Source organism: Gavia stellata, chromosome 3, assembly GCF_030936135.1.
Source record: "Gavia stellata isolate bGavSte3 chromosome 3, bGavSte3.hap2, whole genome shotgun sequence".
NCBI classification, from domain to species: Eukaryota; Metazoa; Chordata; class Aves; order Gaviiformes; family Gaviidae; genus Gavia; species Gavia stellata.
The window spans coordinates 16,398,335-16,413,771 of record NC_082596.1 but is presented as its reverse complement, the minus strand read 5'-3'; the positions used below and the strand labels follow the sequence as shown (position 1 = coordinate 16,413,771).

Sequence of the window (15,437 nt, the reverse complement as noted above, 5' to 3'; positions counted from 1 at the left end):
TCCAAAACTTTTTCTCCTTCAAACCAAACTAAGCACCTTAAGTTTCTCAAATAGACCAGGTGAGCCAGAAGTATGCTGCCAGGAAAGTCAGTTCAGGAGACATAATTCAGAAATACCTCTGAAAACTGATGAATCTCTTGAATTAATTCCCCATTAGTGGGAAATTCTAGATGTCAATAAGCTCAAGAAATTGCTGCCAGTATATAGGATAGTAACTGGCTAAGTTCAAAGAAACACACTTAATTGAAAAGGCACTTTTAACCAGGTTTAACAAGAATCCAGTTTCACCTGTGTCATCATCAAGAACAGCGCTGCACCGCTTCAGGAAAACACCCATTGGAAAGAAAAAGATTATCCCTTTTTTTCCTGTTTGAAGTATTCCTAAACACAAATTATGAAGTTTCCTTTTTCTTTTGGGCACATGTTTTTCTTGTTCACTTCTCATCCCGTTTACTGATATGAGGACCAACACAAAAGCCTGTCTTGAACCAGGCTATTAACACCATCATTCCAGAAAGAAAACTAATTTGTACGGTTCTTATCTTTTATCTTGAGTCAGGGCAGTGGTATGGAACAGTTACTACGTAAGATGTAAGGCTGATGTAAAACTTCAACTGTGGTTTGTGATCTGTTCAAATTAATTTCTATTTCCAGAATTGTATCACGTGACTAGCACCAGTCCATGCTAGGATGCAAGGTGCTGGGTAATCCCAACCCTTTTTACAGGAGCAAACCTGCAGAAACAATCAAGGGCAATGCTGTCAGGTTACCTGGAAACCTGCTGTATCCTCAGCACAGTCCTCCTTTTCACAGTAAAGTGGTAGAGCTCATGAGGAATCACAGTCATCTCTTACATCCAGTGCCCACCCTCTCCTCAGATGGTAAAAGGTTTGTGGAAGCTTTGTGATCTTTGACCAAGGAAAGAGACTGACAGAAAGCCTGCAAAGTCAAGCAGACTGAACATCTCGGCAAAAATTATTCACTTCATTAATTCCAAGGTGCAAAGTCACAACTTTACTGGATAAAATTATTTACTAAGTATCCATTGCAAAATCTGGAAATTCAACACTATACCTGTTCTCTCTTGACCAGTTTCTCCAAAAGCTATCAGATCCCTCAATACATCCACATAAGCTCAAGTAAAGAAAATAGAGTGGAAAATTTCTGCTAACTCAGGCAACATATGGACTACTAGCAGCAATATGGATCCATTAACAACAGCCTTGCATGATGAGAAGGGCAAAAAAAAAAGGGGGGGGGAAGAAGATGAGAGGCCACTAGTATTCAGCTAACTTGGTTGTCAGAGGGGTTCAGAATCTTGGCAGACAATACCTTGATGTAAAAAGAAAGTGTTACACCCCAAAAACCTAGTAGTGAACACATGCAACAAGATACTGCATCATGTTGTGTATCTGGTTATCTTGGTCAGCCCCATAATAATACAATTAACTGTACTGTGTTGTGTAAGATTTAAGCACCACCAAATTTTTGATCATACTGCTAGAGGTCATGCCTACTTTGTTATCATAAATGTATTTTTAGGGCAAAGTGCTACAAGAACAAAAAGTTATTCTTAGTTATGAGAAGATCATTCTAGAAACTCTTAAACAATTTCTGACATCATGAATGCTCGCTGTCACAACAATCAGTCTGAGCATTTTTGCCAGTTTCTCAGATAGAGCCTTTATTATTTTATTTTCAAATGCATCCTGCTATCAAAGTAGAACAAATGCTATTTACATTTTATTAAAATAATTTATAGAATTACTTAAGGAATATTTAACAAAAACAATTTTTATTTCCAGATCTATTTGCCTGAATTTTCTGAATGCCAGTATTTTCTTATAGAAAAATACGCTACTGAAAAGATTATACAGTTCAAGCAGTACAGGTATATGCGGATCCTGAATCTAGTCCTTGAATCTAATGCTACAGTTTTACCATAGAGTTTTTCCTTCAGCAAAAGAACATGAAGGGTAAAGTCTTAACCCCATTAAAAGTCAAGGCAAAGCTTCTATGGACTGTAATGAGACTGGGATTTCACCCAAGGTGTTAAACTGTGGTTTGGGAAAGCGAATAAAAATACATCCATTATTGTAACAAGTACTTACCTGCTAGCCAGACTGAGCAATTCATGTCTATCGGCTACTGCAGACTTCTTTTCCAGTTCCCACAACATCACATTGATCAGGTATGAATTCTTAATTACAATGGGTACTTCTTCAAACATATTTTCATAAGCAATACTTGCTTTCTTCAAGCTGTGAAAAAAGTTAAAAAATATTTATTAATATAACCAGTAACTCTCTTGTTCTTTTTGTTGAATTGTTGCTCCTACAACAATTGGCAATTTTGTAAAAACTCTTGATTTTCACAGTTCCACAATCAAACAAGAGTCAAGTTTTTGTAAGAGAGCATTTGCATGGCAAAACCTCACGTTTACAAAGACTAGGAAAAGCTGCTCTAGGAAAAACTCTCAGAAGTCAAGCAGACGGTTTGCTTGCTAATACATTACTTATATGAAAAAGCCTCCAGCAAAAGACTGTACTGACAGGATTAACTCTGCCCCTTCCAAAATATTTTACTGATTTCCCTGCCATCAGGGTTTCTTAAATAGAAGTGAACAGTTAGTTACCACATGACACTGAAATACCTTTAAAATCATAACTACTACAATGAAAAACAATTTCACCAATAGCTGAATAACTAAAATTTTTAGTGACCAAAAATTAGATTGACAAAATAGTGCATGTTTTGGAATAATTAAATTCCATGGTGAATATTAAAATACAAATTTTCAGCTTTTTTTTTTTTTTACAGTATACATATTAAAACTATTGTGATTGCTTTATAATAAAATAGACTGTAATACCATTCATAAAATCTGGAAATAAAAGGCATGATCTCTAAGTTTCTAAGGAAACACATCCTTAACTTCTTTGTACGCATATTGGATTTTGGAATAAAAACTTTTGCTTTTTACCTTCCCCGCCTCTTCCCCCCTCCCCCCCCCCCCCTTTTTTTTCTGACTAAGCAGAGATTTGTTTGTTCATCATGCAAATGTTATGTTTAGACACCAAGCAATGAAATTATTCAGTCTTTCCTCAACAAAGAAAGTTTAACAAGTGCTTTTGCCATTGAACACCAAGCTGTTCGAGGAAAAAGATGACAGGTAAGGCCTACATCTATTACAAGCAGCTAACCTTTTGAAACAGAATAATTACCCTACTTTACTCCAGAAGATCGTGTCCACATGGGGGAGTTAATGTGGAATAAATACAGAAGAACAGCTATTCCAGAATACCTGTTCAATTTTCCTTCTGGAAAAAAAGAGCTTAAAGACAGACCAGCTATTTCCGCTTCTCCATTTCTTTTTTTATATTTTTGACTCTGTTCCCAGATACAGCTATCTTCGCCGTGGTCCTTACAGCCAGCCCACTGACCATCTCCAAAATCAGTTCAAGTTCCACCACTTCAGCCCTTATTTAGATGGCTAAAGACAGACTTGCATGCCTTCTCAGCCCATTGTATCAGTGTATGTCTACCGCTACCCATATATATCCAGTTTCCCCAGCATGCACTATTACATGAGATTTTAAAATACAGTATTTCATCATCCCACGTACCCTTCTGCCTCCCAAATAATCCAGCAAAACCTATGAGAAAACATTCTTTTAAGTTACTTACGCTTCTGGAGAGAAGTCTTTTTCTTTGCAAACTTCCATCAGTTTGGGAGTCAGCCTATATGCCTTTAGTGACAAAGACCCTTGGGCAGTCTTAATAGGATCTGTAATTAAAAATGGAGGAAGCATATTATTAGTAACCGCAGATTGCCTTTTTTTTTTTTTTTAAGTATCTGAATGACATAAACAGGAGGAAAATAACTAAGTAGTCCTACTAAAAAAAGTTAAGACAACCAACACAGAAAAGACACTATAGCAGAAGTAAATCTATTGTACTAAAATGTAAAATACATCCAACTATAAACAGTGAAGCTAATTAATAAACTTAACTTTGAGAACATGGGGGGGATCTAGACCCGTTCTACTCACAACATTATTTCCCCATTAAAGATCTAATTCACATTTTCTTTTCTTTCATATGAACTATCAACAGAACTTATGTAAAAGCTACCTCATTTAAATAAAGATTTTCCCTCCAGTCATTATGCAGTAAATTAAAATATTCATTAAACTACATTTTATAAAAAAAAAATTGTAATTTTAGAGTAGCAATAAGCTAATTCAGATCAAGTTGCCCTGCTGCTTCGTGCATAACAATGTAAACGGTATATAAAAAGATTAGTTTTGCCTTGATATACTCTACTGAATTTAGAGGGAAATTTTCTAAACAAACTGTTACATTCCTAGGACAAAGAAGCTTAACACTTGCAGCATGATAACGGCTAAAGCATGCCAACGTGAGGATAAAAGCTGTGTTAACATTCATGTTGTCTGAAACTTAACACAGTAAAACTTCTAGCAATCGGTGATAAAGTGAAAACCAAAATAGACTGAAACAAGTGGAAAATTCATCAAGGTCTGATGATGCAATGTTTCCAGCCAATATAAGTATACTTTAACAACTTGTTCTTTACTGTAATCCAATTGTTAACATACTGAAACAATTTTGGGGCAGCTCATAAGATTGATCGTATTCATTAGTATTTTTTCTGACAGATACTCAGGACGTTACATTTACTTCTCAGCTGGAAACTATATGCAAGTCTGCCAGATATGGCAAACTGTGAGTGTTTGGGGAGGGGGAGGCTATAAAGCTGTTAAATTGCCTACGGTTCTGATACAGCACAGAACATCTGGTCTGGAGAGCTTGAGGAAACACCATTAAATAGGCAGAAAAGAAAAAAATCTTTGTGCTAAGAAACAGTCCAGGTTTTGTATGCTTCTGTCAGAGGTATAAAAAAACCCCTGGCAATTCGTGCGATGATTGGTCAGTCACGTACAGAGCCAGACACGCTAGCAAGCGGGGTTTGTTAGACATCTGGTCGGGTTCCACCAGCCCCTTCGACGAGGGAGGGGAGATGAAGGAATAAAAATGAAGCAGCTACTCCAGCATTCCAAAACGTACACATCAGGGCTCTGATAGCAAGAAAAATAAACAGAAAGAAGGAAACCCTGTCTAGACTTAGCTGCTGCTGAGGCTGCCGTAGACACAGGGTTGGTATTTACTCGAAAAGGCCTGCCAGGCTACTCTTACAGGCAAAAGACAGAATACAAAAATAGTAGTAATAATATTAAGAGGGGAAAAGAATAATAAAGGAAACCTCATACTAACCGTAAATGAGAACTACAGACTCCTCAATTGCGTGCTGGTAACTGAACTGGGAGTCCAGGAGGGCACGAGTGACAAAAGAGCCATAGTATGTGGACTGGTACCAGCCAACGTGAAGATGATCAATGTTTACGTGGCGAAGGCTTCGCATCATTTCCATCTGGTATTGAACTAGGTTAAATAAAAAGGAGGTTTAAAAAGTAAACTTACACAATCTGTACTATTTCGAGAGAGCGCTTGATAGTAAATGAGTAAGTTGTATTTTATTTTATTTTTGGTTTTGCAGCTGCGTAGAAGTTTGTTTATTCACTGCTGGACTGTCTTCATTAAAATCCAGAGCTTCCTCAGAGAATGAGAGTAAGACCAGCCTGAGTAGGCAGACTTTTTTCAGCTGCAGTTAATTGCTAAAGTGATCAACAAACTGTTACACGTCATTTACAGTGTGCATTACCTTGCTCATTCATTAAAAAAGAAATTCTGATACTGGGTTTCATTAAGCAGTAACATTTTACCATTTAGTAACAAAGCAATACTGTGATTTAAGTTGTAATACTGTCTGAAATTAGAGAAATTTTGGAATCAAAAGGTGAATTATTTAATGAGTATATGAAACAAGATAAACGACGTCTTTTTCACAACATAAGACTACATTTTCAGTATTAGAGTTTGGAGGACGAGCTATAGTTGTCAGATAAATTGAAGATAAATGCAATCAAAACTTTCAACACTATTTCTTCTTTTTAGATGTATATAAATGCAGAAGTATGCATGTATGTATATATTATACATAATACACACACATATTTATCTACAGTAAGTTACCTTAGACAGTAGAGAACATTTTTGGTTAGGCTTTTTACACCAACAGCTGTAATGTTTCATGGTACCAACGCATAAATTCTGTTTCTACTAAATGCTTCATTCAAACAGATTGCCTTGATGGAACAGAATTCTATTCAGGAATGTTTAACATAATCCCATCGAGCAGATCAACACACCTTATCACTCATCAGACCTTTTAAACAGACAGACACTGTGCCTGCTGGTTCAATTTAGGGAAACAGATTTCAGTGTGATTATCAGATGAACCAACACTCACAGCCTACTGATAGGAAATCAAATGCAACAGCACTACGCAATCCTTAATTTTTGTTTGCAGCTGCAAAATATACAAAGATAAAAACCAACCCCCTCCTATGCATTCATTTTTGTTAATCTTTTTCAAGGTTTCTCCTTGTGCAGATGAAAAGATGATATTCATTATAAAAGAAAGCAACACAAATTAATTAGAGGACAGAATGTGTTACGTTTTCAGACCCCACTTCATATCCTTTCAAGAGGGAAAAAAATATCCAACAATATTCTTTAAAGATACAAGAAGACATTTTTCAAGATTGGACAAATATTTTTCCAACCTATCACCCTTACAGCACATTCTGCAGTCTGCTAGCCCCTTTCATTAAATTGCCATATCTTACTGACTGTATTTTTAAAGTAACCTATGTACACTTACATGAAACCCTTGCAGACTTTTTCCATGAGCATATGTTGGTGCTTGCATTCTATTTCATAATATCTTAATAGAAATGACTTGCAATTTTTGTTTCATCCAGGACACCACGATAATGCAGCACCCCAAAACTAACACAGCAAAGCCATCCAGGCTACAGTCCGAAATCCCATAACACACTGCAAGCAAAGCAAAGGCCTGCACCATTTAGCTGTCTCTAAACCAAGGCAAATCTAAAGATGCCACTATACTCTTCAGGACAGACAGCCCGTAGAACTGATCAAACAGCTATTTTAAAGTCAGTATGAAAACCTTCCCCATTTCCAGGTCAAAACAAATTTTAATCCCGCTTTCATTGCACAACTTCCAGAAATAGTGGCCAGTTTCAAGCATACTCCTTACACACCAGCCCCGACGCTTTAGCAGGTAACATCTCAATGTTTCTCACAAAAGCAAAGCTAAGATCTAGCTTGTCAAAGAAGCTCAGTCCTTAAAGGTTTTGTTGGGTTTTTTTTCGGAGGAAGATGTTAAGTTTCTAAATTTTACAATTAAAACATAAAGAACACAGACCTCCCCTGGAACAAACTAAAAGACTCCTGCTGTGACCACGATTTTGAATTGAAAAAGCGTATGATCCATTTATTAAATGTAGCTAGAATAAACCATTTTGGTTAAAAGAATCTTTTCAAAGATACATCTGTGTGGAAAGCAAGTAAGACTTGTTTTTGCCATGATGTGCTACAACATGCTAAAACATGAAATTAATGTTAGATCCTTTCTAGCCCAATGAAGTCATAAAAAGGAAAAACCTGAAAGAGATTTTCAAAAGCAGCTGAAAGAGATAAAACATTTTTTTGAGAATGAAGCAGAATGTCCATTTTTAGATAGCTGAGCTACACTGATCCTTGCAGCGGTGATTCTCTTGTAATCAAGGACACTGTCAAAGTAGAGGTGGTCATGTCATGATGGGAAAAAGATACTTATATATAGATTCCTATGAAATCATGTGGTTGACCCGTTCAGATAATTTCTCCTTTAAGAGGTGTCATGTTAAAGAGAGAGAATACCCTAAGAAAACATCCAGGTCTTCTACAAACTTGAGTAAAGGTATATCATACTCTTAGAAGTGTTCATCTGAGAGGTAATCAAGTTCCAGGACAACTTCTTTTCTTAAACACAGTATAACCAGCAATATGTAGCTGAACATAAATGTAAGTGATATCGTCTAGAAGAAGGAGGACTCACTGAAAACCATGCAGATTTCAAGGCAGCAACTCCTCCTCTCATGACTGTTAGCAGTTAGATGATAATGAAGGCAATAGCGGAAAAATCTCAAAGAACCAATAAAGCATCAATAGCTAACATCTCTGCCTTGGGAAAACAACTGCAGAAATTAAAACATGATGCAGCCCCCACCAGGGAGAAATGGAAACTCTTTTAACCAAACATATATATTTTATAACATGTATTAGTAGCTAGATAGCTCCAACAAGCTGCCAACTTGCACAAATGCATAACAGCCCCCAAGTTGCTTTTGTTGATATCGTTACAACTGTTTCTTTACATCTTTTGCCCAATCTACAGAACATCATCTTTTTACCTAGAAGTTTAGCACAGACTAGGCAAGAGCTCTCTCCTTCTACCCAGTCCTCAATCTGCTAGGAATTGGGACTGTCATGCACTTCTATCAAGGAGCTCACTGTTTCAAGTCATAGTCCTTCCCAAACCACGCCACAAAGGTGCCACTAAAAAGTGCCACTAAGTCTGAGACTGCCCAGAACTGAGGTGAGCAAGGAAAAGGGCAGGGGAACAGCCAGATCAGGATGCTCCACTTTTAAACAGTGTACCTATATTTTTAAGCAAATTATTTATTCAGGAGTGCCCTTATGATGAGGAAAGCCAACAGTCATGCTTGCACTTCCCAGCGTGTTTCTTGCATTGAGAACGCACAGCCCTCGTCTCCTGAGCCATAGTGCATCTCCTGAGCACCTCTCTGGGGTGGATTCTATTTTTTTTAACAGAAGATTCTCTCTTTTGCTATTATTAGAAAAAACATCCTTCCTCTAAAAGGGCAATTTTTTTGTTAGGTTGCAAACAAATTGTGGGGGGAGGGGGTTAATGGAGCTAGAAAGTGTTACTATAGTTTGTCTAAAGCAGAAGTGCAAAACTATACAGTGTGGGTGTTTTGCTTGAATATGACTGACTCGTGTGAATTTGTACTAACAAAATCCCTTGACTGAAAACAGTAAACCCTATTACAGGAGGTTGGCGGGTGTTTTTTCCCCTGAATTCAACTACATTTTAACAAACTTGTAAAAGATTAAAGAAAACACTACAATTATGTAAACACTTTTCCCTTTTCTAAAAAGTACTGGCAACATTGGAAACTTTATCTGGGCTTTAATATATAGGAGGTGTATACCCTACCTTACCAATAAGAAAATAACATACCCAAAATTATATAATAAATCAGAGACAAGGCCAAGAACTGAACACTAATGTGATGACCTGTTCAACAATGGGACAAGTCAGCCACATTCTCTAAATACCTTAAAATACGCTCAGTCAATAGCTTCACTATTTGGAAACCTAATTTAAGAATAGGTCAAATCAACTGAGGCACTGAAAAATGGAAGAAGAGGTCCATGTGACGATTTTAAAATGCAAACAAATCTGAGACAGCAGAGTTTACAAACAACTGGCAAATTCACATCCTTCTTGAAATAACAGCTTATTTCTAAAATGCTTCCAAAACAAGTGTTCTTGTAGCAACCTGATACACGATGCAAGTTTACTTATCGCTCAAATTGCATTATTTTTATTTCTTTATAAACAATTCATTAAAATCCAGCTCTCAGGAGGTCACATATCAATGTACGTGTTGCCAAAATTTAAGTCCTTAGTTATCGTTACCATTAGATGAGATGCATTTCAGCCTGGACACATTCAGACTGCTGGTAAATATTATGACATGTGAACCCCTGATCAAAGGTGGCCTGGAGGCAATGCATTTGACAGCACCTCAGATGCTCGAGGCCTTAATTTCCAAAACATATTTTAAGTTGATACGCCTTAAGAAATCTGGTTTTAAGGGCAGCAACCAACATGCCTCCTAACAAGCCAAGCCCCACCAAAGTGGAAGAGCTTCGTATCCGGTATCACGTGCCGTAGACTGGTTTTACATTGCTGCTCACCCAGCTCACTGCAGCGTACACTGGGCACAGGCAGTACTACCAAAGGAGGTAACAACCAACTCTATGCTACGAACCACTAACATCTGCATAGCCTTCAGTCTGGATTTCACAATGAAGTGTTTGTCTTGACTCGCATTTCAAGAATTTGTCCTTAAACTATGAACTGAAACAGCAGAAGTTACTCGTGTCTTCACGAGGGCAGGTCACTGATTCAAGCACGAGGTAGACCTTTACTGCTCCCTCACCCACAACAGCCCCCTCAAAAAGACACTCTAGAGTATCTGAGGATTAATATTGTTTCCCGCAGAATCTGGGCATCCAGAAGACAGATGAACTAAAACTTAGGGTTGTCGCTAACTAAAATTTACTCAAGACTGGGCATACTTTCCAAAGGACACAAAAGTCCATCAGAAGAAACAGGATCCAGCCTCTGCACTAACACTTCTCTGAATTTAACTGGCAACATGAACGTGGCAAATTTTGGTTATTCTGGTCAAACTAAATTGAAAAACAGCTAAAATATTCCTTTTATAGCACCACTACTAATGTGGATAGTATTTTTAAGGCAATAATTTGTCTCTTTTGAAGTGCTACCATGTGGTAGCATGCGTACTGAACAAGTGCTATACACTACATGGTACTTTTTAGCAGCATAAAAAATTCTGTTTTTTCTATACATATTAAGCTTTGCCAAACCACATGTATGCTTCAGACAGTATCTTCAATGACTAAAACAAGTTAGCAGATGCTAGTTCAAGGAACCAGCGTATGCATTTGAAAAGAAGGAAAATTGATTTATTTAATTTAATTAAGCACAGAGAATTATGGAGACAACAGATTAATTCATTTCCCTCCACACACAATCTCAATTAATTGTCTGAAAAACTATGAATCACAATGACTGCATCTATTGATAACAATTCCAGTTGTGAAGATACGAATATAATTAGTACCACAACCAACGTATTCTGGTTAAAAAATACAAATAAAAAAGATGGGCAAAGAGAAACAAGAATTCACAGTTAATTCTGGCAAAGGCAATGTTTTATCTGAAAAAGCCTTTAGATACTGCTGAAATGTATTTCTTAAGCTTAAGTGTGCAACACATATGCATGCACATATTTGTAGATTTTTATCTATATCCAACCCCCACACACTTCTCCCAAGACAAATGCACAAGCTCAGTAACTCAACAATTCTCCTATTCAGGGAGAAAAAAATTAAAAGTAAATATTGCCTTCCTCAATAATATTCATTTCCTCCTCTGAAATATCAAGTCAGGGTTACAAAGCAGTACTTTATTTTATGCACTTTTGCTATACTGGGCTGAAAGCACCTGATCTCCTCTAAACTTGGAAGCTAAGCAGACCAGGGCCTATGAGTAGCTGGATGGGAAAAAAAATCACCTGAAAATAGGCAAAAGTCCAAGGGTCATAGTCAATCATAAGACCACAAAAACAAAAGTGAGTCAAAAGACTTAATTCAACTACATTTTAATTGCTAAATTCAAGGATGAAAAAAAGGCAGGACATATTTGTCCAAAATGGATTAAGTTTTTCTTAAGTAATTGTTATATTTTAATAAGTTAGCAACTGTGGTGGAAAAACTGTACACCATCTGAAAAGCATGCTTTAGAAATGTGCACTTTCTTTATAGACTACAGGATAAATTGAAAGCAACCTGTAGCAATCACCTCCATCTATGCCACCAATGCTACTGCTCTATTAAGAGCAAGCCCAACCATCTTCCATGAGTAGATGCCCATTACAGCAACTGAGGCTTTGCTTGTATCTTAATGCTTTCTAAAGCAAGAAGTCCTTCATTTTATAAGAAAGAAGGGGAGAAACAGAAGAGGGATAACTCTAAAGTAACTATTAATTGTGTATGCTCAGTGAACTCATTCATTTGTAACCTTGATCACAGTTCAATGTTAGTTTTACTACAGCACTGTAGTGTGATATTTATTGTGCTCTACAGAAAAAGTATGGGACACCCAGAGGAGGTATCACAATCAGGAGGTGAACAGTGAAAAGTAACAGGAACATAATAAAAATAAAACAACATGTTTGGGGTGCTTCTGTCTGGAGATACTTACCCAAGATGTACGCATGTATGTCCAGAGTGCTATTTATTACCAGTTTAGACAGCAGTTGCCCATGCATATTCTCCACCAGAATTAAAGACTAGAGGCTTGGCAGTATGGGCTGAGGTAACTGTCCCGGCGCGTGGGACACCACACCAATGCAGGCAGTAACTGCCCATCACTACCTTGTTGCTTTACAGAGGTGGCTCCAAGACACAGGCCAGCACAAGGGCATACCCTCTACAAAAGCCAGGCAAGGTCGGAAAGGGTAGCTCTGCCGCTGGTGGGTATAAAGGAGGATGAGGACAAGTTTTCAGAGAAAAGGAGTAAAAAAAGGAATGGGGAACACGGGGATGTGCGTGACGGGACAATGGGAAAGCAGCAAATGGAAGCATACCACTTCCTGCACATGTGCTGGCACCCACCCAGTGTTTTCTGACAGCAAGCTTGGGGCTCTGGTCTAAGCACATAACCACTGAATTAGGAGGCAACTGAACCAATCAAGCTATCATATCATTTTATTAACACATGAGCAAACATTCAGATAAGCCTTTGGACAAATTAAATAAATCTCATTGACCACACAATTCTCTGCGCAACTCAAGACAAGGGAAACTTGTACTGCTTTTAAATAAACACACCCGAGCCTCAAGAATAGTCTAAAGATGGGCAGGACTGTAAAGATAACTTGCAAAATTGTCTTCTAAGGTATGCAACATTATTCCAAAGGATAAAAGCATTATAATACTATCTTCCAGAAATATTAAAACACTTACGTTTTCTAAAAGCATTTTTTAATTCAGAAATCCATTTTAAACTAGCATCTTGAAATTAAAGTTGAAATCAAGCAATATAATTTCACTGTTTTGTTGACAATGATCCTCAAGAAGCAACTGCCAGAAGAAAATGCAACGTATTTTGAAGGTTTTCTGCCATATATTTGGAGTAGTTTTCTTGGCATTTATATAGAAAGCTCCATCTTCACAGTATCTTACAAACACTCACCACTCAAATCTCCTCCTATATGGCAAGTAAACATTATCCATATCTAAGCATCCATTTAGCTTACTACACTACTATTTTTTTGTTGACTGAAGATGTATTTGATACAAGATTAAAATCTTTATCAAGAAGAAAATTTTCAGCCAGCCTACATGTCATGACAGCAGTAAATTATACTACTAAAAATGCCGTCTGGGCAACTTAATTCTTGCTTTCCTTGTAAAAGAGCAAGAAGATGCTATCTCATTTCCTAATAAACATCAAATGCCTAATGAAAGTATCAAATGTTTTCTATTAGGAATGCATTCCCATGAACTTCAGCACCTTGAAGCCTTTACTTATACAATTTTTGTCCAACGAGTATCATTCTAGCCACTAAAATACAAAGTAGATTAAAGGCATGAAAAGGAATCAGCATGGTCAAAAATCAACTGTATATTAGAGTAACCTCATATCTGACTAAGCACCTCCTTTAAAAAAACAAAATAAACTTTAAAAAGTTTAGTAAGATTTCCTTAAGTTTCTTTACTGGCCATTGATTTTTGCTTGTTTACTCGTGAGGCTACATTAACAGGTAAAAGCTCTTTCTTTACAAAATATTATCAACTACCTTAGTGCTACGAGTTACAAAGCAATTAAGCACACACTAACACAAAAATGTGTGATGAAAATCTAATTCCTTTCCTACATAAATGTCAAACAGATGAATGTATTTTTATGAAATTTTATATTACATAAATGCTCAGAGAGGTTATTAAATTATCTGGAAAAAATTTCGAAATCTTTAAAGATTAATGAATTACATGGTCATTTTTACTTTTTTAATTTAACACAGATTTTCATATTCAACAATTTGAAAACAGAATGGGGACAGACACTGAAATGGAAACAACTGAGCACTTTGAAAAAATCAGTAATGTAATACAGTATGCATCACAAGAAAGTCAGTCTCATTTTGTTAATAACTTTTCAATAAGTGAAGAAAAAAAATAATGACTTCACATAAGGGGTTTGGGGATTTTTATATCCCCCATCTCACCTTGAAAAGCAGAAAAATATTTTTCTTTTTTGTAAAGCTTCAAAGTTTGGGTATCTTGTACTAGTCTTAGTGTTTGCATTGCAAAAATTCAAAGGGGAGGGGGTAGAGGAGGGACATCTTCAACAGCTTACTTAAAGCCAAAACACCCATCTTGTCTTACTAGATACAATGAAGCAAGTGGTTTTCTGAAGCCATGGTATTAAATATCCACGTCTGTTTTGAAGAGTCTCTCACGTTGTTCTTAAGTTTCAAGCTCACAAATGTGGTCCAAACACTGAAGCAGACACAGCCCCCTTACAACAATTTTCCTGAATTGTCCTTACAGTAAATCAGGATTCATGAAATGAAAAATCATTGCTACAGACCATTTCTTCAGTTGAAAGTTACACAAGCTACTTGTTTTCTGTGACCTCCATCAGCCCATCATGTAGGGATAACGCTGTGAAACATCTGGCAGGGAGAATCAGTCAAGGAAAGTTCTAATTTTGGCAAAACAGAAGAACAACATGGTAGCTACCCCCATAAACACATGTCTTTTGAATCAAAATTACCCAAGTATCTAGCTCTCAAATGTGTTAAGTGCACTTGGTAAAAAAAAAAAGACGAGCGTGTCTTCAGCCTGAGGCTTACAGCTTCTTCCATCGGGGGCCCATTTGTGCAGAGCAAGATCTCCCTGTGCACCAGGAAGGCTTGAAGCAGTTAACATCTACTGCTCCTTTAAGGAAGAAAGGAGGACCCCACACAACCCCCAAAATTCACGTCAGTTTTACAAAGTCTACCAGTTTTATCTAGCCCAGGTGCTGTTACTCCCTGATCAAAAAGCAGTGAAATGCCGTATTAACTTGTTTCTTTTCAGTAAGAATAGCACTTAACTCTCACCCCTCATTTAAAGCAATAACTAGAAGCTTTGTATAATACCTAGATGAACACAATGTCACAAGGACCTTTCAATATACCTCTTACAACACTCTTAAAACACCACCTGATGCCTCTCCGTAACACATTCCCATTGAGCAGGTAGCCATTTAACTGTCCATGACACAAAGAAAGACTGGGACATCCCATCCAACTAGCTTAGAGAGCAGTGATTAACCATATGAAAGCTCCAACCAACAGTAGCTTCATTGGGACCTCTGCTGTACTACCCTTCTTTAGCTTGCAGACAGAAAGATCAGAGTGACGGGTTCCCTGCTGGTTTGGTTCTTGAGCTACAGATCCAACCACTACACAGGAGACAGACATCACTTATTATCACTGGGCAACTCTTTAAAAGAGAGGGAAAAATCAGCTTTTATTATCCTAGTGCTAACACAAAAA

The 15,437-nt window shown here is 37.2% G+C and overlaps 1 protein-coding gene across 1 annotated transcript in view; it reads right to left on the bottom strand.

Moving 5' to 3' along the window:
• EIF3H (eukaryotic translation initiation factor 3 subunit H) overlaps positions 1-15,437 on the bottom strand; it is a 91,285-nt gene that overhangs the window by 11,866 nt on the left and 63,982 nt on the right. The window contains exons 3-5 of the mRNA XM_059815444.1: positions 5,296-5,463; positions 3,688-3,787; positions 2,112-2,261 (exon numbers count right to left, since the gene is read on the bottom strand). Of these exons, the coding sequence (XP_059671427.1) occupies positions 2,112-2,261; positions 3,688-3,787; positions 5,296-5,463 (418 nt within the window). The remainder of the gene's footprint in view (positions 1-2,111; positions 2,262-3,687; positions 3,788-5,295; positions 5,464-15,437) is intronic.